Source organism: Melopsittacus undulatus, chromosome Z (genome assembly GCF_012275295.1).
Source record: "Melopsittacus undulatus isolate bMelUnd1 chromosome Z, bMelUnd1.mat.Z, whole genome shotgun sequence".
NCBI classification, from domain to species: Eukaryota; Metazoa; Chordata; class Aves; order Psittaciformes; family Psittaculidae; genus Melopsittacus; species Melopsittacus undulatus.
This window is the reverse complement of record NC_047557.1, coordinates 1,492,985-1,515,815: the sequence shown is the minus strand read 5'-3', so window position 1 is coordinate 1,515,815 and position 22,831 is coordinate 1,492,985. Positions and strand designations below refer to the sequence as shown.

Sequence of the window (22,831 nt, the reverse complement as noted above, 5' to 3'; positions counted from 1 at the left end):
GCTGCACCCCCAGAGCGTGAGCAGCAGCTCAGGGAGGGGATCCTGCCCCTCTGCTGTGCTCTGTGAGACCCCCCCTGCAGCCCTGATCCAGCTCTGGGGCAGCAGCACAAGAGGGACCTGGAGCTGTTGGAGCGAGGCCAGAGGAGGCCATGGAGATGCTGCGAGGGCTGGAGCAGCTCTGCTCTGGAGCCAGGCTGAGAGAGCTGGGCTGGGGCAGCCTGGACAAGAGAAGGCTCCTGAAGGGGACACCTGAGAGCAGCTCCAGTGCCTAAAGGGGCTGCAGGAAAGCTGGAGAGGGGCTGGGGACAAGGGCCTGTAGGGACAGGCCAAGGGGAATGGCTTGAACCTGCCAGAACAGGGGAGACTGAGCTGAGCTCTTAGGCAGAAGCTGTTCCCTGGGAGGGTGCTGAGGCGCTGGCACAGGGTGCCCAGAGAAGCTGTGGCTGCCCCATCCCTGGCAGTGTTCAAGGCCAGGTTGGACACAGGGGCTTGGAGCAGCTGCTCTATGGAAGGTGTCCCTGCCTGTGGCAGGGGTTGGAGCTGGATGAGCTTTAAGCTCACTCCAACCCAAACCAGTCGGGGGTTCTATAATTAATGGAACATGAGGCTCGTGGCTCCTGTGGTTGCTGGGGCTCCCCTGGCATTGGAGGGTTGGTGACAGCGCCACTGAAGCCATCCTGAGCTGGTCCATGCGGTGCCTCTGCAGTGATGTCCAGCAGCACCATCCTGCTTCACGCTTGTGCCTTGTGTCAGGTCAAGAGGGTCTCTGCTGCCCGGGGCTGGGGCATCCCCATCCCACACCAGACCCCTGCCCTCCGCGCTGCCATCGGCATTCCCATAGGGCACAGAGGCCTGGCCGGTGCAGCCCCATGGCCGTGCCCCACGGCAGGGCTCGGGCCGCTGCTCGGTGCAGTTCGGGTCGGTGCCGCTAGGTGTCCGTAGTGCTCCGTGCTGCGGAGCCGCTGCTCTGCGGGGGGAACGGGGACCCGGCGGCTTCAGGAGCATCCCTGAGCATCCCTTCCCTTCTGGTCGCTGCGGCTCAGCCATGGGAGGTACCAGGGATGGGGACGTCCTGGGGCAGAACACGGCACTGGGGGGTTCTGTTGGATGCAGGTGTCCGAGGGAAGCTCTACACAGAACCGCAGAGCACTGGTTTGTGTGGCCAGAGCAGAGCCCCAGCCCTGGTAGCATCTCCACAGCCTTACTCCAGTGCAGTGCTGCTGACCCACCTCCTAATGCCATCTTGTGTCCGCCTCCCGTTGCCTTTCATATAACCATGGAATTAAGTTGGAAAAGAGCTTTAATCTCATCCAGTCCAACCATTCCCAGCACTGCCAAGGCCACCCCTAACGCATGTCACTGAGGCCTCATCTACACAGTGTGTGAACACTTGCAGGGACGGTGACTGCAGCCCTGCCCTGGGCAGCCTGTTCCAATGCCTGAGCACCCTTTGGGATAGGAGTGTTCTGTAACCTCCAATCGATACCTCTCCTCAGATCACTGTTTCCCCCAGTCTGAGGGGTTTTGCACCCTGTGCTTCACACAAAGTGCTCTAATGATGCCTTTGGAAGTCATCCTGCCCCTCTGTGCCATGAGCTGCCTTCTCCTGTCTGTCCTCCCCTCTTCTGACCCTAGTTTTGTTGTTGGAAGGAGCCTGCTTCACTCTGTCTGGTTCTTGTGCTGGCTCACGATGCAGTGTGCTCAGGTCCAGCAATGTCAGCACAGATCTGTTCTTGCTCCCTGCTGAAGCATCCTTCCTTCCCCATTTCCTACCCAGGGGCACCTGCAGGAGGGAGCAGCTCCCTCCAGGGTGAGGGGTTGTCTGGAACCAGTTTATGGTTGTTCTATAGGGAAAATGGTAACAGCCGCTCCTGCTGTCAGCGCACAGGGATGTACTGACATGTGTTACTGCTGGCCAAAGATCCTAGATAGCTGAGGCTGCTTTGCTTTGGGAGGATGCATCTCCCTGCTTCAGCATCGGCTGTAAACACATTCCTGGAGTACATGGGGGTGATGGAGCTTGTGGTCCTCAAAGCCTCTTCCCTGGCACTCATGGCCCAAAGTCCATTCATTCTCTTCAAGGGGATAGAAAGGAGATCACTCCCTTTTAATGAGAACCAAGTACTTTAATAATGTCTTGGGAGGAGATCAAAGGGTGTTTAAATTTACTTCACTTGGAGATGTTTTAGTGTTGCAGCAAGAGGCCTCACACATAAACCCTCATCCTGTCCAGATGCACATCAGCATCCCCAGCCCCTCCAACCTGTGTTATTTATAGTGCTGGTTGCACTGCCGGTTACCCCGGCCTTGCACAGGACGGGCATGGGCTCAGAACGCACCGCTTCCCATCCATCTGCTGTCATGGATGGTATTTTTCCATGCTCGGGAGTGCTTTTGATGGGTGACTCAACCTGCCTGGAATCTCATCCATGGAAGGGGAAGCACCCGGCACCGCCATGGGCCACTGCCCCGCTGCCAGCAGGAGGGTCAGGGCAGCCGAGCGAGGCCAATGCTGTTATTCCTATAGGAAGTTCAAAGGAAGCTTTACATTCACTTTTCCTTTCATCCTCGGCAGCTCCGTGCTGCTTCCTTGGCTGGGATGCATTGGGATGGCTCCAGAGAGGCTGGGTTGGCACCAGGTTGGTTGGCAGCAGGCACAAGCCCTGCAGGACCATTGCTGTCAAGGTCCCATCCCACTCTGCTGCAGCAGCATCTGCCTGCTCTGATAGCCCAGTCCCTGCACTGGGAAACCTCTGGTTCCTTGTTGGGAGCAAGGGCAGGAATAGGGATGTGAAACCTCTCCACCACCCTTGGGATGTTGCTGTTGGTGCTGTGGCTGTTGCTCAGTGGCTGTGGTGTGACCCTCAGGGTGGAAGTGGTGTGGGCTGAGCACCCTCCTGTTGGGTGCTGAAAACCAGCCATGATCCAAGTGCTCCTGCTCTGCTGCCCACAGGGCTCACACTGGGGCAGCAGGTACAGCACCAGGGCTAGCAACAGGATGCTGTGTTAAAACCAGTAAAGAAATAACCCCCTTTTGTGCTTTGTGCTGTTCCTTCACTTGTGTGAGCACCGGTGCTGCTGCAGTGGGGCAGGGAGCTGTGCCCAGAGCCCCCTTCTCCATGCCCTGTAAGGACACTTACATCAGCTGTAGCTCCGACAGGTAGAGGGGAGATGCTTCCCTCGGGATGAGTCTGCCCATGCATCCTCAGGAGGGAATCTGTGTGTTGGAATGGGGAGTTTGGGGGGAAGCTCACCTATGGGTGAGTGAGCTCCTGCATCAGGCCAGGAAGGAGCTCTCTGCCCATGGGCAGCTCCTGATCCCTGCCCTGCAGGTACAAGCTGGAGAGGAGCAGCTCTGCTCTGGAGCCAGGCTGAGAGAGCTGGGCTGGGGCAGCCTGGAGAAAGCTCCTGAAGGGGACACCTGAGAGCAGCTCCAGTGCCTAAAGGGGCTGCAGGAAAGTTGGAGAGGGGCTTGGGACAAGGGCCTGTAGGGACAGGCCAAGGGGAATGGCTTGAACCTGCCAGAACAGGGGAGACTGAGCTGAGCTCTTAGGCAGAAGCTGTTCCCTGTGAGGGTGCTGAGGCGCTGGCACAGGGTGCCCAGAGAAGCTGTGGCTGCCCCATCCCTGGCAGTGCTCAAGGCCAGGTTGGACACAGGGGCTTGGAGCAGCTGCTCCAGTGGAAGGGGTCCCTGCCTGTGGCAGGGGTTGGAGCTGGAGGAGCTCTAAGGTATCCAACGCAAACCAGTCAGGGGTTCTGTGATTTCTGCTGCTGGTCAGTGCTTGCACACATGAGCACAAGGAGTTTACCTTGCGTTAACTTCAAATGTAGGATCCTCACCATGGCACCCAGCAGCAGCTGCACCCTCTGGAAGACACCAGCTGCTTTGTAAAGACAGAAGTTAATAGACAGAGGGACCATTGGCACATAAAGTCACCCACCCACAAAGCTAGGTCTGTGGTGTATTAATAACTGGAAAATCCCTATGGTGTTTGCACAGGGGACATCACCCATCCCTATCCCCATCCCCATCCTCCAGGGGCTGCTCCAGGCGACAACCATAGACAGCAAAACATTCAAGTTAATGGAAACGAGTCTTTATTAAGTAACTTAATATCAGAAAAATAAAACTCTTATAATTCTCTTTACAGCAAATATATAATATCAGTGCTTTGGCCATCATAAGTTAAAGGCCCTTTATCATAAAATATATGGTTTTAAAACTTTACTCGAATAACCCCTATGACCTCCCTACATATACATAACAAAAAGTGTAGTAAAATTAGCAAATACTAAACTATATTGATAGTTCATAATTCTTAAGTTTGTGGTTTATAGAAACAGTACACCCAGCTAACATCTGTCGGCTCCTTGGCTTATTAGTTGTGGTGTACAATGCAGTATAATACAAAATACATGCCCCGTGAACGCTTGTTTTCATCTACAAGACTGCAGCTACAGATTAGGATTCAATACTGACATGTAACTACCCTAGAAGCAATCATAGCATTGAAGTTATGCAATACATAATGTGCCATCAAGGCAACTCTTATACCGAAAATCATGAAATAAAAACCGTTATTTGTAAACTCTTTATACGAAATGTAACTCTTCAAGTGGAAATAAAAAATAAATTTTTCTGTATATTTACTAGTTCAGTACACATATAATTTCATTTTCTTAAGTTGAGAAAAAACTTTGTCTTGGGAAAATAATGCTCCGGAAAAAGAAAAGTTAGAAAAAAATCCACCAGAACTCCATTTTGTGTCTTCTTTTTGTTTGTTTTTGGTTTTGTTTTTTTTTCTTTTTTTTGTTTTTTTAAATTGTTTTAAATATGCCAGCACAGATTTGGGAACCTACCGAGGATGAAGCAACTACAAACATCCACAGGTTGAAATGTAAGAAGCGCACTGAAAACTCTTTCTTTTTAGGGTTTTGGTTGGGTTTTTTTTAGGTTTTTTTTTCATTTTTTAAATGATTGAAAAGACAAATTTGAAATGAAGTAAACTGATTGCAGGGCCACTGTCACAGTTGCTGTCATAAGCAATACATGGGCACGTGTGCAACTCCCCGTTTCTCCTTTACCTTACTAAAAATAGAATATATTATTTATATATGTGCAAGACAAGTATGGATTGAACACAAAAAATGCTTCACATTTTCAACTACACACTCGCTACAAATGTAATTTAAGGACAGCTTGATCGGAACTAATGAACGGAATGTCAGCATCCCCACTAGAAGTTGAACTATGGGCATCCCTCTCTGAAACAGGATGGAGCCAGCCGGACTTTTCTACATTGCATTAAGAAAAGCAGTGGGTAGGAATTCATAAATCTAGATGCTCCTGATCCTCTAAACATACTGCCCTTAACATTGGGCAAAACGGAGGTGTGTTGAGCAGCTTCCCTCCCTCACTGTAACTCATTATCTGAACCTGCCACTAACATCACCCAAATCAAACCATGCTTTAACTGCAATGCTGAAGAATCAGGCCTAAGTTATGCACGAAGCAAAAATAAGATCTGTATTTCCCCAAACCTGTTTTTCACAACTGGCAGTGTAAAGAAGGCAGCATTGGAAGTGTTGATATATTGGTAATGCCACAAACTCTCCACAGCAGACGAGCACTTCTGAGTTCAGGCAATGAGGTTCACTGCTGCCAGCACACACAACTCAAATGTTAACAATGATCCTTTAGAAAGCTCATACAACGTGCTTCTTTTCAGTTGTGCAACTGATGAACACTTCCCCTTGCTGTGCCGTATCACCACACCAGCTCACTCTATGCTTCATGTGCCATCTGCTTACAGTGAACCGGACAGAGACCACCTACATTTAGTGTTACCATAGCAGCCTTTTGAGAAAGCAGAAATTCATTAACAACTTCAGCCTAATCCCTAGAAAGCTCAATAGTCAGAATTCATTAAGAAGTTTACCAGCAGGTGCCATTACACCCATGCCTTTAACAGTCCATATATAATATCCATATGTGTTTAAGAGTGAATTTGGATTGCCTGAGTAACAGCTGTCTGGCAAACAGGACACGATGGCATCTCCTTCTCACAGATTTTGTTGGCACACTCCATGCAGAAGAGATTGTGGCCACAGGGGACCAGGGCCGCAATGACTTCACTCTCAAAGCAGATCACGCAGTCATGCTTCTGTCTTGACTCGGGGGGTGAGCTGGATGTGGAGCCACCATTGGAAGAGGAATAGCTGTTGGTACCATTGGAGAAAGCAGGGATGTATACGGGAAGGCCAGCTTGGTGGATGACGGTAGGTGGGTCGCTTGTCGCTCTCCTCACCAGCGAGTGATCCAGGCTTTCTGGAAATGTGGGTGACAAGTGAGGAGTAGATGGCTGGCTGGCTTGGCGCCGAGGCTTGGCATTGCTTGCAGCATCGCTACCGAAGCCAGAGAGAGGGTTTACCGGTTCAAAAGGAGTCCAGATGGTTTGGCAAGGCGTTGGCAAGGAGTCATACGTGGCAGAGTTGGCCACAAGATCTTCCGTGCCAACTGAAGGCAGCGCTTCTCCAAACCAGAAGTTACCTGTGCTGAAGGGACTTGTTGGGCTGAAGTCAGCCAATCTATTGCTTCCAAAATAGGAATCTGTGGAACCACTTCCCAAGGAGCTGGAGCTGTCATTTCTGTAATTAGAGATCATTCTGGTACGGCTACGTGGGACGGGGTTAGAGGGGATCCATGCTGAGCTGAGGGTGCCTCCTTCGAAGCTCACATCTGTACCATTGTAGTGGAAGTCATTCTCCTCGCTCAGCTCGATGTAGTTCCCGGTGCGCATCGCTATGTGCATCTCTATCTCCTCACGTGCACGGTCCACATTTTCAGGCATCCCCGTGACTTCAAAGACAGGCTCCTTGTCTCTGTTGGGAGTGACTATGTAGGTATGGGTCTGCTGCTGAATTCTTTTGATTGTAGCTCCTTTTGGACCAACCACCAGCCCAACTACACGGTAAGGCACCCTGACTTGGACAGTTGTCTGACCTGGCAGGTTGGGGGTACATGGCAAACCTGCCAGGACAGGACCGTTCTTGTTGCGTGACGCTCTGATCATGGAGAAGTGTTCGGCAGCTGAGAGAATTTCCCTTTTGGCCATGGCTACATCCTCTTTTCGTCCAGTGACAACAAAGATGGGTTCTTCTCCACGAACAGGGGTCTTAATGTAAGTATTTGTCTTGGCCCTTAGTGCTTTTATTTTGCAACCTGTTTAAAGGGAACACATGCAAGTTTAGCAAGACCGCTAAGTTTAGAAAGCCACAAGAAAGTTGGCTATTTTAGGCCGTTTGAGAATTCCAAGAAACCATAGGGTGAAACCAAAAGCAGCTGTTTTTATCTCTGCAATCCACAGCAGAGAAAGCAGTAACAACTTCCACCCATTATTTCCAAGCACAACTCCGATAGTTACAGCCACAGACTATTTTAGCAATGTTTTTTGGGCTGATTTGGCCTGTCACCTCCTCAACAACTATTAGATGGTGAATAAACATGGATGGCTTTTTCCTGACAGCCGCATTCATGATTACCCCATAATGGTGGGTTTCTCCATTGATTGGGTATCCTTCAGCCATTTCTGACATCCTGCAAAAGCAGTAAAGGCTCTCACACAGATCCACGTACGTCTGATATACACCAGCCTTTCACTGACAAGCATGACCTAAAAGCAAATTAAACCTTTACACGGGAGAGAAGGGTCTGTGGTACAACCTGTGGAGGATACAGATAAAATTGATCTACTGAGAACTCTTCATTTGCTTCCTGTTACCAATAAGTGTTATTTAAACATTACTCTTTCCTGTGGGGTGAAGGAGCCACACCCTGAACTGTCAAGTAGGAGCTCAAGCAGTTTGCATGCAAATAAGGCTTACTGTGCAGTATTATGTGCCTATATGGAATTTCTCTTGTTAACTGGGTAAATACCACCTTAAAGAGAAACATGAAGTTAATGGAACATTTGTCTTTGATTTCTGGGGACTGCATTATAAAGTTTGCTAGAACACAGCGGCAGCAGCCTCTCTTTCTCAAGATGCTTAAGGCATTTTGGCATGGCGCCTGCAGAAGCACCTCTTACCCATCACAGGACCAGAAAAACCTGCAGTGCGAAACTGAGAGACACAAGCAGGCCCACGACATGCAAGACAGTCTATGGCATTCAGTCTTAACTGAATTTAGCCTGTATTAAAACAAATTCAAAAGTATGTCACGCTAAATGTCATTTTATAGCAAACCTCATCTTGAAACAACTATAAGCAACATTTGCAGATCAAGTGTTTTAAGCATCATTTCACTTGCAGAGTGAAATTCGTTCCCATTTTATTCATTTACTTTAAGTATCTCATAACTGTCTGGGTACATGAAACAGCCTCTTGAAACAGTGTTTTTTGCACCCAAGGTACCACTAGTGATAACAATTTCACAGTTAAAAAGCCCCTCGCACATGCACTTCATTCAGGACTATCTACTAATAAAAACCCCAGCAAATATGCAGATGCTGGCTGGACTAGAGGGAAGGAAGACCTGCTTCTCACAGGGCCCCTCCACACAGCAAGGACAAAGGCTGAACAAAACAGCCCTTTGTTTCCAGGACACAGCTGGAGAGGAAGTTCATTATCTTCAACAGCTAGTAGGGAGGCCCTACCTCCACCAGAAAGTGCAGAGAGGAGCAGGGGAGTGCTCCTGCAAGGGAAGGAGTGAGGAACAGGCAGATCTGCACGACGGAGGGATGCAGACCTGAGAGCTGAACAAGTAGTTCAGCAAGAGGCACAAGTATCTGCAGGAGAAAACAAATCCATAAACCTCAGCCTCCCACTACAGCCCACTGAAAAGGCACCAGCACCCCAATAGATAAAGGAAAACACAGGCAAGAGAAGCTGCAAAACACACATCCTTTGAAGCCATGTCATTTCCAGGCTCATAAGAGACAACAGCACCTTGCTCTGGCATTTTGCCTTTACTCCCTCCATCTCTTTGTTTGCATTTCTCCCTGTACATAAATCTGCATTCCTATTATTTCCCATCCCTTCACAGTTACTCAGAACATGTGTTGGGTTCAAATCTTAAACCCACAAGAGTCCCTAAAATGGTGTTGCTGAAGTTTTCACTTCAATCAAGCCCTCTTTACTGGAACACCAAAAGCCAAAGTTAGCCTTCTGATGTGCTTCATTCTCCAATTTACACAGATAACTTTAATTTACTCCATTCCACCCAAGTACATACTCTTAACTCCTAAAAGATTAGAGGCAGCATTTAAAGAACACTTAGCACAAGGCATACACATAATAAATATCAATGTGGCTATTTATATATACATACCACACTTCAGAGCCTCCTTTCTTCTAGATTCCAAAGTGCTTCACCAATTCTTACAGTTTACATTTTAGATGAGATTTTCCTGATGTTTTAGTAACTCAAATCAAGTCAGAAGTCTGCACCATCAGCTCCATTCCCCAATTCACAGAACCACAGAATCCCAAGGGTTGGAAGAGACCCCAAAAGATCATCTAGTCCAACCCCCCTGCAAGAGCAGGGTAACCTAGAGTTGCATCTGGAGGCTACAAGCTAAGGGGATGCTAAGGCCCCTCAGTGAGACCAAAGGCACTGATCTGGTTCACTGTCACAGGGAGGGAAAAGCCATCTCTGATAGCTACTTTCTGGAATATGAGCAGTGATTAGGAAAGAAGAGCTTCAGCTGCAGACTCACAGAGTGTTTTGCCAGAGCTGCATTTCCAGACCACTCCTGTGTAAAGGAAAGCCTTCCTGCCTTTTGTCCTCAGGCTGCAGAAGGGCACAGACCAAGATGGGCACCCTTTTCTTTCAGGGTGTGAGCCACATACCTAGAAAGCAGAGAATGAATACTGCTCCCTGCAGCAACAGAACACGACTTTTAAACAGTGGGAAGTTGGCTCCAATGGAACACTGACCATTACAGTCAACTCTCAAACTCTACCTGAAACTCAGAAGGAACTGAAGAAAGTCACCACATACGAAAACCAACATTTCTGAATGGGTCAGTAACAGCTGCTGGGTTTGGTCAGCAAGGAGTGCTGGAAAACCCCACAACAGACAGTCATGTCAGAACACAAGGTCAGCTGCCCATCAGAGCACTCCAGCAGCATGATCCTTCTATTTGCCTTTACTCAGCCACTCTGGTTGCCCATCCTTCCCCATTACTCACTACTGAGATGATGATACGAAGCACAGCTGATCCCATCCCCAGTCCAACAGCTCCCAGCATCCAGAGGTGCTGAGGCCACAACATGAAGCATTTCAGCTATGAACTCATGTGGCTGAAGGATAAATCAAGAAGTTTCCCAGTCTCCTGAGTTTAGTCAGAAAAAAGAAAACCTAAGACAAAGGAAAAAAGAAAGAATTTACAGCCCCACATGTGTGCAATGGATCATCAGGTTATTGCAGCCAGGATGTTGAAGTACAGAGATAAAAAAGTCCGAAGAGGGGACTGGAAATTCAATTTAATCAAATCTTTCAAAGCAATTTTAGCTTTGGTATGTTAATGGAAGTCTATTCAATACGAGTTACCGTACTTGATTCAGCAGTGTAAGCATTCCTAGGCAGCACATTCATCCATAAGTACACACTGACATAGCTAAAGCAAAACCCTTTAGTTTTGCTTGCATTTAGGGAAAGATTCAGTACTGGCCTGCCCAGGCACCTGTGGAGGAGCAGAGCTGTACTGAGCCCTGCAGGCAGTGTTCATCCTGTGCCGCCTGATTCGTACCATTCTTCTCAAGCCTCCTCCCCATTTTTCCTGTAAGAGGATTATTCGACCAAACGTTTTAAACACACTCGAACATCATACTCCCCAAGAGACTTACAGGTAGCTCTGAATGAACTGTTTACCTCATATACTACCCATTTTAAATGATGAAACACTTCCTTATTAAAGAAAATGTGATAGGAAGACAGATTATTTCCTCCCTCCCCGTTTAAAGTGAGAGTTAAGTGCAGCAGCCACAGCACACGCAGTCCTCACCCACCACACAGCAATGGCCAGCTCAGCCTTTGCTCCAACTTTCACCCTCCAATGCCACAAACAGGATGAGATACATCAAACCTGGTCTCAGGCCACTTACTCCATGACAGAAGCTCCCCAAGGGAGCTGATGGAGCCTGGTGACGGCAATGAGAGTACTGTGCACCACATCAGCAGCCTACTGCCCTGAGCCAAGAATAACCTGAAATTCAGCCCATGACTCCTCTGTCATCCAAAGCAGCCCAGGAAGAATGGAACCTTCTTCTTCAGCCCTTTCTTTCTTCTGTTAAATTCACCTCAATGCCACACACTGGGAATGGGACAAGGATTGATTTATAGATGAGGATCCCTTCATCATGTGGTCTCGTCCAAACAACTTCACCAGGGGAAGGCAGTCCTTCATGCTTCTCAGTACCAACATTAGCAAGATGCTGCCTGTCAAAGCAGGGGCACCCACCTCATACCCACATTCTTCCTGCAGCTCCTGCCAAGTGCTGTGAAACTGGGGTTCAGGCATGCACAGGAACCCAAACACTTTTAACCTTCATGTCTCTTTAACCTTGCCTCCCCAGTTACATAGGGCTTTGGAAATAAAAACCTGGGAAAAGAAAACAACAGTTTATCTAGACAGATGCCTGGAAGTCACAGTGGGTAAAAACTCAGTAACCAGTCCCTGCAAACCACAACCTAATACCAGTTTGTTCTCCTTCCTTGCTCCTGGTGAGTCCTTTGTTAAAACTGAGAACCTTCAAGACACCAAAGCTGGTGGGAAGACACATTACTGCCTGGGCTGTAAAAGCAGCAAGCAGGGTGATGCTGCATTACCACCAACTCACCTCTCATGCAGAAGGCAGGGCTGATGAGCAGTCCCAACCAAACCTGGCATCCTCCAACACAGCCCAGAGCAACCGTGGGCAAAGCAAAGATGTGACAGATTGGCCTCTGCAGCTTGTCAGCACTAAAGAGAAAGGCACAGTTCACAGGAATATATCTTTTAGTAGCTTTGCTGTTATCTGATGAAAGACAATGGAATATTACAGCCGCCACTCAATAGCATTTAGCACACTGACCTCTGATTTTGTAATAGGCTGATACCAAGTAAGGAGGCAGCAATAGAATAATTAGTGACATCAACCTGGAACCATGAACTGCTAGTGGAGCTGTGGCTAACTCCTTACCTAGAAAGCAAGGGCAGGGTCTGGGAAGTCCCTGCAGACATGAAGGGAATGGCACAGGATCATGACAAGGAAAGAGGAGACTGCACAGGGATTTGTTTTCTATGAACCTGCAGCTGTTGTGTATGGACACAGTCTGTTAAGCTGGCACAGCCTCTTTCCTTGCTAGGTTGCCACAAGCTTTTAATTGGGAAGCGGAACTCCTGCAGCGAAGGTAACGAAGGATTTGCAGAGACTGAAACGCTGGATGTACCTCCAGGCTGATGGCTGCCGGGTCTGCAGAGCTTAACACTGCCCACCTGATTGAAAACAAAGAAGAATTAATCTACTTCATTAAGAATGAGTGCTCCACATAGCTTTTAGAAGTGTTGCTCATTCCCACTGGTGGTACAAGCTGCATTCTTTTGCTTCCTCTCAGTTGTGACATGGCTAAAAATACCTATCCAGTTTGTGACTATACAGCAGAAAACTGGTACATGCCCAATTGATTAAGCACAGATAGAGCTGCATCAGGACAGAAAAATTAAATCCTATTCTAAATTGTTTAATGGTTAAACCACCTTAGGCAGGCTGGCGGCACAATCAAGACCAGAGTGTTTATGACACTTCATTGCGTTATTAAATGTGTATGTTGTCTGGTCAGTTGACAGACTGACTCTGGCTACTATCAGCCTTCACCTAAGATCAATTAATTAATCTCACACCTTGTTTAGATTCACAGACAGTAAAATTTCCTTTTATTTATTTTAAGTGGCTGTTGAATATAGTTAGTAAATGCAAGGAAGATGAAGTAATTTTTCTGCACTTAACAAAAGATGCTGCTCCACAAAACCCCCTAGATCTATGTACTCAGGCAGTTATTCACCCCCTGTGTGGCATTCTGATTTCAGGAATAAAGGCTGCAAATTTAGAATGATTTTTAAACAATTTTAAGAGGCAGCCTAAACTTGGATAATAATTGGATGTTATTATTGGATAATTCAGATAGAATTTTTTGAAAGCAAGTTTTTATTCATTTTGTGCAGTTTCTTCCATAGTTGAAGGTCAGCTGAGAGACACCTCATCACAGAGCACAGCATCCGTCCTGAAGACAGCACTAGACCAACCACCAACAGCTTAGCTTCCCGTTAGTATTCTGCAGTAAAGACAACAGTCTGATCAGCTGGTAAGATTAAGGCTGCAGTGTGACCACTCGATGTAATGCTAACAAACATAGAATCATAGAATAGTTAGGGTTGGAAAGGACCTCAAGATCATCCAGTTCCAACCCCCCTGCCATGGGCAGGGACACCTCACACTAAACCATATCACCCAAGGCTTCATCCAACCTGGCCTTGAACACTGCCAGGGATGGAGCATTCACTACCTCCCTGGGCAACCCATTCCAGTGCCTCACCACCCTAACAGTAAAGAATTTCTTCCTTATATCAAATCTAAACCTCTGCTGTTTTAAGTTTTAACCCGTTACCCCTTTGCCTGAGGCCATCCAGCCAGTTCTTTATCCACTGAGTGGTCCACCTACCAAACTGATCTCTCCAATTTAGAGACAATGATGTCATGTGGGACAGTGTCAAACGCTTTGCACAAGTCCAGGAGGATGACATCAACTGCTCCACCCCTGTCCATCGTTTCCATAGCCTGATAACATGAATAAACCAAGAGACAAGCACAGCCAGGACTTGCTCAAGCTCATGAGGCAGGCCTGGAAACAGAAGATGACAGTCCCTGAAGGAGAAGGGAACAGGCTAACTGCTCAAATAGGGGCACAGATACTGGCAGATTTTAAGGAATAGCCATTTTGTTCATCACCTAACAATCCAAAGCAGTCTCCTCCCTGATGGTGTCCAAGGTGCATTTCCTTGGAGATGGCCACATGAAATGCACAAGAAGAGCTGGCAGATTAATGCCCCATGGCAAAGCTCTTCCTACAGGCTACTCAAGCACCAGTTGGTGCTCCTATCCTTCAACAGGTGGTATTTTTAGATGAAGCTTTCTGTTTATCACAGTAGGGATGTTTCTTAATGAGGACCCACAAAGCAGAGCTTCTTCTCAAATTTAGGATCTAAAATGAGATACTGGTGCCATGACAACCTGAAATTTGGGAACAAAATTATCTGCTCCGAAGCATGGCTGCATTAATGGTTTCAGACAATGACTGTACCTCAGAAGTGCTATACACTGGTAATAACCATCCTTCACTTCTAACTATAATGACACTACAATAAGCAACGCTGCAAGTAGGTACATTAGCTCCTAGGGTAGAAGGGAAAGGGAAACTCAACTGACAGCCACTCTGATAAAGTTATTCCAGAAAAGGAAGGATGACATACAGGTCTTTTAAGAAAAACAAGAATTTGAGCATTTTATACTTCTACCAAAGACATGTTCCGTGCATCCTGACCCCATCATTAACTTACCACTGCAATCAAAGGCTTTTAGTTACTCTGCAGTTACCAAACCCCTGTGCCTGCCTGTGGAACATTTCAATACTACTCACACTATATATAGTGTCCAAGACTGCTTCCATTATAATTCCATCATGCTCACCCATTTCTGAGCAGCAACTGACCACTTACCACTTTGTACTTTTTACATGTAGGAATGCTAAGATGATGTATGACTTTCCTGCTTGTCATCATCCAGATGAAACTGCAGAAGGGTTTTAAGACAAGATGCTTTCCAGACAAGCACTTCTATCTTGAGTGCACCAGGTGCTGCAGCTGTGCAGGCTCAGGCTTGTCTACGTACCAGGAGGGAGGATGACCTGGAGATCTCAAGTACTTTCATCAAGAGCCAACTAATCACAGTCAACCACTTCATTGTGCCAGACCTCAGGGAATAGTACTCTGTCTGGCCCCATTGCTGCCAAGAGGAGCTAACAGGATGGGAAAAGAGGGCAGCTTTAAGAATCTCTGATGATGCTGAGGAAGCTTCCCAAGAAAAGGCTGTTTACAAGCTCTTGGGACATTTCCCTCTTCTGGAAAACAAAAGCCCTAGTTCAGTAACCATGTACAAACTCATTATTCCTCAGATATGTTATCAATTTACCAACTGACTTGTACATCAATCCACTAGAGAATGAAGTAGCAAGCCTGCACACTGTTTGCTTTGTATGTCAGGCTGGGACAATCTATCAAATAAGTAATCTCAGAGGCAGAGGAATACTCCAATCCCCGAGACAGATGGCAACTCAGTAAACAAGTTACATGCAACAAAAGAACCAGAGGGCAACTTATATTATTAATTACAGTACTAGGACTAAGGCAGCAGCTGCTGAGAAAAATTAGAAAGATGCAGTGTAGAGAAGCAATAGTTATGAGAGGGAATATATTCAACAAATAAAATAGCTATAGGACAAGAGTTGTTTCCATCAAGAACACCTATCAAGTGAATGGAACAGACTGGTGTGAGCAACAGTGTTGGGAAAGCTGACCTGCAGGTGGAGGATATTAGAAGGGACCACAATTCCAGATGCCATGATGGTAAATGAAAGGAAGACTGCAAAAACCCTACGCAAATCTTCACCTACACCAAATCCATGATTCGAAGATGCTGCTAGACCTGTGTTTTAATACACAAAATTCCACCATATGTTGTCAAACGTAAAATGAACTAGAAGGTAAAAAGTGGTGAGAGGCACTGTATCTTTGATCAAAGAAGCAGCAGAGAACTTGGTACAGACTGCAGAACAACTGACTCACATCAGTGAGGGAAACAAGAGATCTCAAACGCTGGTGAGATCTCATGAACCTAAAAGCAGTACCTGAAAGAGAGAGAAAAGGAAGACATTCTTAAAGGGTACTTGAACTTGGAAACAAATGCTTTATTTAGAGCTTTTTAACCTTTTCTTTTGATTAAACAGAAATGTTCTAGAGCTCAGTAGCCTGTCAGGGGTTTTCCTGTTACAGCAAGTACCCCTGTTAAATTTCTTTGCTTCTGATAGGGAATTGGCCCTGTGGGGTGAAGATATTGCATCAAAAACAAGTTTAAGCTTTGAGATATCCAACACAGTGTTTAGAACAAAGTTTTTCTTCCAGAAATTCAGACCACAGTGTACTACAAGAGGGGGCTACAGGGACTACTGCAGGGAAACACACATCATCTGCCAACTCTACTAACAGCTTGAAGTGTGTTCATCACTGTTGCATGCCGCAGACAGGTTAATCTAGTGCAGTTCTGAAACACATTAGTGAGGATTTCTTTTGTACGTAGAAGTTATGAACTTAAAAAGCCAGGTTATTTTAGAACATAGAAATGTTGAGGGGAAAAAATAAGGGGGAGGGAGGGCAGAGGATTAAAATTTAGCATTTTACTTCATAAGATTTCTCTTATTTTAATTTCAGCTTCATCCAACAAGAAAATCTACTTATCCAGGTATTCACTTCTGGTATTCATGCTTTAAAATATACAGAATTGCTGGCAGATTACAGAAAGAGAAAAATCACCTGTGTGTGCGCTGAGTTTGGTGTGCTTCCCACCCAGAAACCCAAACAGTAGCAGCATTTGTAACCGAGGATTTACAACCCCAGGTGGAGAACCTGCACCTTTCTGACACACCCTGCAACTGGTGTTGGGTCTTTGCATAAACCAAATCACAAACAGCAGAACCAAAATGTTTGTTAAACAGCACCAGAGCAATAAATCACTGAAACTTCAGCAGGGAACAGAGGCTGTTCAGAGCCAGGTCCCTGTATGCTCACATGTTTAAGTTCCTAGATCTACAAGCTCTATAAATTATGCTTATCAGAAAAACAGCTTTTATACTAGATTTCAACAAACAGCTTAAGTTTTCTTTCAGTCTTTAGAGCAAGCCATTTCATATAGTATCTAATAACCTGCTTGCTGTATAGGATGCAAAAAGAAATCTTAAGTATAACTGACATTTCAACTTAAAATAAGCTAGCTGAACCTGTGGTCTTTGCTGTGTGTGGCAATAAGCTGGCACTGAGATATATGATGACTTCAGTCATGTAAATTAAACTTATTCCTGAGAGTGGAAATCTTTAAGCATCCAGGTAAAAAGAAGCCAACAGGCAATTCAGACTAGTTAGCTGTGTTTATGCTGACTACTTACAGGTGAGCAATTAATAACCAGTCATGGCTACATAAATATTATCAGTAACTCAGTAACACTGTTATCACAACACAGAGACATAAATCCAGATGTAGTTCTCTATGAAAAGGTGTAATTATCCTACCATGGCAGAATCTGGTACCTAGATGCCCTAACACAAGTATTTCCTCCAGGACTGTTTTAGCACCACTTCCACTCCCCCAGGAGCGGTAGGTATTGTTTTTATTCAGCTGTTCAGCTGTGCTTGTTATCAGCTACCAACTTACCAGAAGTATTTTGTTTCAAGGTACAGGACTGCTTTAAGCAAAGTAATATTTTGCTCGAGTACGCATTCAAAAGCAAAGAGCAAAAAGGAGTCCAAGATCATTAAATATGCATAAAATTGTTATTTCAGTGGCAAGGCTGTCTCATGCAAAGCAGATTTGTCATTATCGATTTAATCAGTGAAATGGGATGATCTCATTCCTCCTCCTCTTACTCATCTGGGGTTTGGAGACTGCCCGGCTCGTTTCAGTTTCTGCAGCCATCATCTGAACTATACTTAACTGAAAAAAGCATCAAGCCAGAGAGTTAAGTAGCTCAACTCTAGTGATGTCTTGGGGGGAAAAAACACTACTGTCAGCTTTATAGGAGAGATAAACACTTGGAAAAATCACATTAGTTGGACAGTCACAACAGTGGAATGCAATGGGCAAATATCCCAGCAATCATTATCTGAATACAAAACACTCAGGGATGCAGCATCTCCCTACAGCACAGACTTCTGTCCCTACCTGCATTGTTCAAGTTTTCTGTTCATGCCTTCAGACACCACCCCTCTTTTTGCATTATTCAAGAGCTTTAGTGTTTAAACATGCTTTTCTTATTAAAGAAATTGATGGGGAAGGGGACACTAAAGACCCCCATTAAACTTATCAAATCCTTCTCAGGACCCAGATCCTTACAAAGGAAATTACCATGACCAACTTCACATACAGGGATGGTCATAACAGGATGTTTCCAGGTGATCCACAGCAGACTTTTGCAAGTCCTCCACATCTAGAGATTAAAACAAAACCTCCCAGGTTAGATACCTAGAAGTTGGTTGTCTTTTTTAAGTCTAGATTCATGCTTATATAATTTTGGGTATACGCCCTATGCCAGCTTTTCTCAGGCAAACAAGGTCACCTCCTTGGCAATGCAGCTTTCTTGCACCACTTCTCAAGAGCACTTTCTCAAACTTTATTTATTGTCTAAAAACCAAAGAACTTTGTGCATGCAGGACTTTTAGCTGCTGACAGCAAAGGAACTCACTTTTCTGATCAGCACGATGACTAGACAACTTAATGAAGGCTGGATTCAAAAGCAGGTGCAAATTCATACAGGAAGCCTGTATAATGCCATGAATGGAATCTCGTTTTCCTGGCTCCAAATCACATGCCTTCACAAGAATAAAAGGATACAAACACTTTTTCCTTTGCTGTTCACCTTTGAGATTCTTCCACTTCATGTGAAGAATTGTATTACACCATCCCAACCAGTGTCTGTCAGCTGCATTTTTGGGGGTAAGGGGAATAAGAAAAGGTTGAGAACATTTAAGATTAATAAAAAACAAAAACAAAAATCCAAAACAAATCACCATCCCTCCAGGATTTAAGAAATACTACAGGACTTTTCATTTTAAAGAAGGAACACCTACTGTTCACTAAAAGAAAATCTTACTTAAGCCTTTTCTGTGATATAAATGCTTCCAGCAGCATTGAAGCACTGTTACAGTAACCCAGTAGCTTCACAAGAAAACCATCAACTACAAGGTACATTTCAGGCACTCCTGTAGCTGCAACATCTCACATCTGTGCACAGCTACCTATGTGTGGACCAGCTATCCAGTGACCCAGAGCAAGGCTGCAGGAGCAGCACCTCACTGCCTGATGTGCTGTCTTTATGTCTGAAACTTGCACATAATCAGAAGAATGCTAAATGTGAGCACCATGAGGTTTTTGCTTGCTCACAGCTCTCCTAAGAATCAGGTGCTCCTTTGGTCTGATACAGAGTGCCTGTAAATTCTCTTACCCTGTGCAAAAAAATCACATTTAGGTAAAGAATACTGTGGAATTCCGGTTATCTTTAGTCTTTCAGTTAGGGTGACTTACAGTACACATGCTTTCAGGCACAGCAGCAAGGCCTTCTGTGAAACCTAGGCCAAGCTTAGCATTTCTGGTATTTCAGAGCTGATGTTTTTGGGGGCTAGAGACATATCAGGTTCTTTTTATACCTCATAAAGGCAGCAAAAGAGCAAATATAAAGTTAAGTCTTAGTGAAAACCCATCAGAATTAACATCCCAATCACACTGCCCTTACATAATTGGATATTAAAAGTATCACAGTGCAGAAGAGTCTGGCATAAAACTTAAGCTGAATTCATTCAAGACAATGCAACCAGCTGTGTGCTAGAAAGAACGTGCAGCATCTTCTGTTTTCAGAGAGAGCTGAAGGATGGGTGAAGGATGCAGCTCAGACTTACTTGGGGCAGACCAATGTGCACTACACATTGCTGGGCTAGAGCACATACACATGCAAAGCAGGTGGGTAAGGGCCTTCAGCCCATGTCGTGAGAGCACAGCTCTGGGCCATAGAAGGACCTGCAAGGACTGTTATTTCTAAGAAATCTGACAAATACTTAGTGGAACTAATACAGCTTACGTAAGTTGGTCTCTAAGCATAGGTCTCCCCAAATGAGAACTCTGAAGGACCTCCTTCCGCAAAGCTTTCATGCAAGTATATTTGGTAACAGTTTTTTTAGCTCTCCCTCCATTCCTTCTGCTCCTTCCTCCTTTGTAGCCCTAATTCTCTTTACGATAGAATCCCTCCCCACCAACTAAACATTTTATCACAAGCCAAACACTGTGACATCTGATAAGAAATAAAAGCAGAAGCAGAAAATGAACTCTCCAGGAACAGTGATCCCATTTTTAAACAAACTATTATCTTGTTTTTAAGTAACTTAAAGCACTGAAAAAATGTACTACAGAGAACAATCCTGATGAAGGGGAGAAAACCAGCAGCCTAATCTGCCCTTGAGGACAGATAGTTTGTATTTCTCCTCTAGAGGACTGTAGCAATAACCATTTTCAGTTCCCTTTTCCATCTCCCCCCCTCCCGGCCTGCCATCCCCAGTGACACATGAGGAAGTGTTAAGACATTCAAACACAACTTATTGGAAAAGATGTTTTCTGCTTGAAACAGAACAGACTTGTCTGCATCAGAGGAAGCTACCTGCTAATCTCTGCAGCACAGCCTTCGGTTCTCAAAAGCCCAGCAAAAAAACCCACCCTTCATTGCTAAAAGCCTAAAATACATGTAGGAAGAGAAAACAAGTGTCAGTGCTCAGTGGGCATTTCTTTAGCACCACATGGTTCAGACCGATTTTACCATTTCGTCCACATTCAAGGGAAAAAAAAGAAACAAAAGCCACATTGATGCAGAGAGACCAGACAGCATAACAGTTGGTTATCAGAGCCGATCAGCAAACGAGACAACCACCCCCAAACCAATAAAGAGTAACACAGAAAGGGAAGAGGAAGACAGCATCAACTCCACTGTTTCCACACCTACACTTGACGCTGCTCAGCGCTGCCCCTGGTATAGAAAGTGCTTTTAGAACCAAGTTTATGGCCAGAAACCTGGCTTGAAACGTCCTCTTTCTAACTCCTCGGAGCACCGCTCCCAGTAGACCACATGAAAGGGCAGCAGCGATATGACCTTATCCTAACAGCCTAACAGAGACCCGCGGAGTGCAGCAGCGATCAACAGGAAGCCACAAACCGGGCAGAAAGGCAAAGGCTTTCACACAGAAGGCTGCACGTGGTTCCTTTCTCCACCTCGCTCGCTCCGGAGGTCCCGGTGTCTCGGCGAGCGCCACGGAGCGCTATAGGCACAGTATCAGCCCATACCCTGCGCTGCAAGGCAAGCAAGTTAGAAGTCCTTCACCCTAAAAGCCTTTGTAAAACACAGGTACAAAGTTCCTATGGTGAAACTGAAGACCACAAGCCCAGTGTCACCGAAGACCAACGCTTGTGCCAACGCATACCTATGCTACACACCGACTTTTACAGCCCAAACTCGCAACCACCGAAGGGCTGAGCTAGCCCAGGGCTCGCTCTCTGCCCTCGGCTGCTCATGTAGCGCCAGCCCCATGTGCTCCGCGGGGCCCGGAGCGATACGAACCCACTACCGAGGAGAGGGGCTCCTCCCGCCGACCACGAACGGGCCCTCCCGGGGGGTGTGTGGGGAGAGGCCCGGCCACACTCACCCTGTCTCCCCACGATCTCGGCCACATGCTCCGAGCTGGGCACGGGCACACACTCGGTGGTGTTGACGCTCCTCCGGCGGAGCAGAGCCGCCTGCTCGCTGCTGAGGCCCGCGGCCCCGCTGCCCAGGCCGCCGCCGTAGGCACGGGACAGCATCGCCGCCATCATGCCCGGAGGATCGTGCCCCCCGCGGAACGCTCCCGCAGCCGCCGGCTCCCGCACGTCCAAGGAAGGCGACAGGAGCACGGAGCCCAGCGGCGGCAGCAGCGACAGCGGCTGGGAGGGCGACAGCACCAGCACGGCCGCCGTGTCCTGGTCCTCCTCCGGCGCGTCCTCCCCCGCCAGCAGTTCCTCCTCGTCCAGCTCCAGATCCAGGTCCGCCTCGTCCCCGGCCTCCTCCTCCTCCTCCTCCTCTGACCCTCGAGGCCCCGGCTCCAGGGGGGTATCGGCCGGAGCCAGGCCTGCCTCCCGCAGCCGGGCTCGCCTCTGGGCCGCTCCTACCCCTCCTTGGCCGCGGAGGCCGAGGCCGGCGAAGCTTTGCTGGAGCACCAGCAACGGCGACGGCGGCGGACGGGGAGGAGGCAGCGGCGGCAGCTCGGTGGGCTCGGCGGCGAGGGAGGCCGCGGCGGTGCTGCCGCTCGGCATGGCGGAGAGGCTCTGCGGGCCGGGCCGGGCCGCACTCAGCAGCGTGGGGCCACCATGCTCCGGTGACCACGGAGCGCGGCCTGGGCACCGGCACCGGCCCCTACCGCGCCTTTTGTCTCATGGCGCTGCCCCCGGCGGCGGCCGCGGGCGGCGGCGACGGCGGCGGCGGAGGGGGGGGGGGTGCATGCGACGAGAGGCGGCCCCGCCCCGCCCCGCGGTCCTCGCCACGCCATTGGTCGGCGGAGCCGGTTTGTGGGCGGGGCCTGCGCGGGGAAGGGGTGGGCGCTACCGGAGCTCGGTGCCTGAGGGGGGGGGGGGCTCGGGGTAATGGAGGGGGTTGTGGCGGAGGGAGAGCATCAGATCCAACCCCTGACATGGACATGGCACCTTCCACTAGAGCAGCTGCTCCAAGCCCCTGTGTCCAACCTGGCCTTGAGCACTGCCAGGGATGGGGCAGCCACAGCTTCTCTGGGCACCCTGTGCCAGCGCCTCAGCACCCTCACAGGGAACAGCTTCTGCCTAAGAGCTCAGCTCAGTCTCCCCTGTTCTGGCAGGTTCAAGCCATTCCCCTTGGCCTGTCCCTACAGGCCCTTGTCCCAAGCCCCTCTCCAGCTTTCCTGCAGCCCCTTTAGGCACTGGAGCT

At 47.5% G+C, this 22,831-nt stretch overlaps 1 protein-coding gene across 1 annotated transcript; it reads right to left on the bottom strand.

The window, feature by feature from the left end:
- Nucleotides 1-4,081: 4,081 nt before the first annotated feature.
- On the bottom strand, nt 4,082-22,338 carry MEX3C (mex-3 RNA binding family member C). The gene is made up of 2 exons (XM_031045688.2): nt 21,546-22,338; nt 4,082-7,222 (listed from the first exon to the last, which is right to left on the bottom strand). Exons 1-2 carry the CDS (start codon nt 22,186-22,188, stop codon nt 5,997-5,999), a joined length of 1,869 nt encoding a protein of 622 aa, XP_030901548.2. The 5' UTR covers nt 22,189-22,338; the 3' UTR covers nt 4,082-5,996.
- Between the last annotated feature and the right edge of the window lie 493 nt (nt 22,339-22,831).

What these genes read in the sequence shown, in the direction of transcription:
- MEX3C (XM_031045688.2), bottom strand. Translation starts at nt 22,188, where the DNA reads ATGCCGAGCGGCAGCACCGCCGCGGCCTCCCTCGCCGCCGAGCCCACC. An exon ending in CGAGATCGTGGGGAGACAGG is followed by an intron (nt 7,223 to 21,545) that starts GTGAGTGTGGCC and finishes CCCTTTAAACAG; the next exon opens with GTTGCAAAATAAAAGCACTA.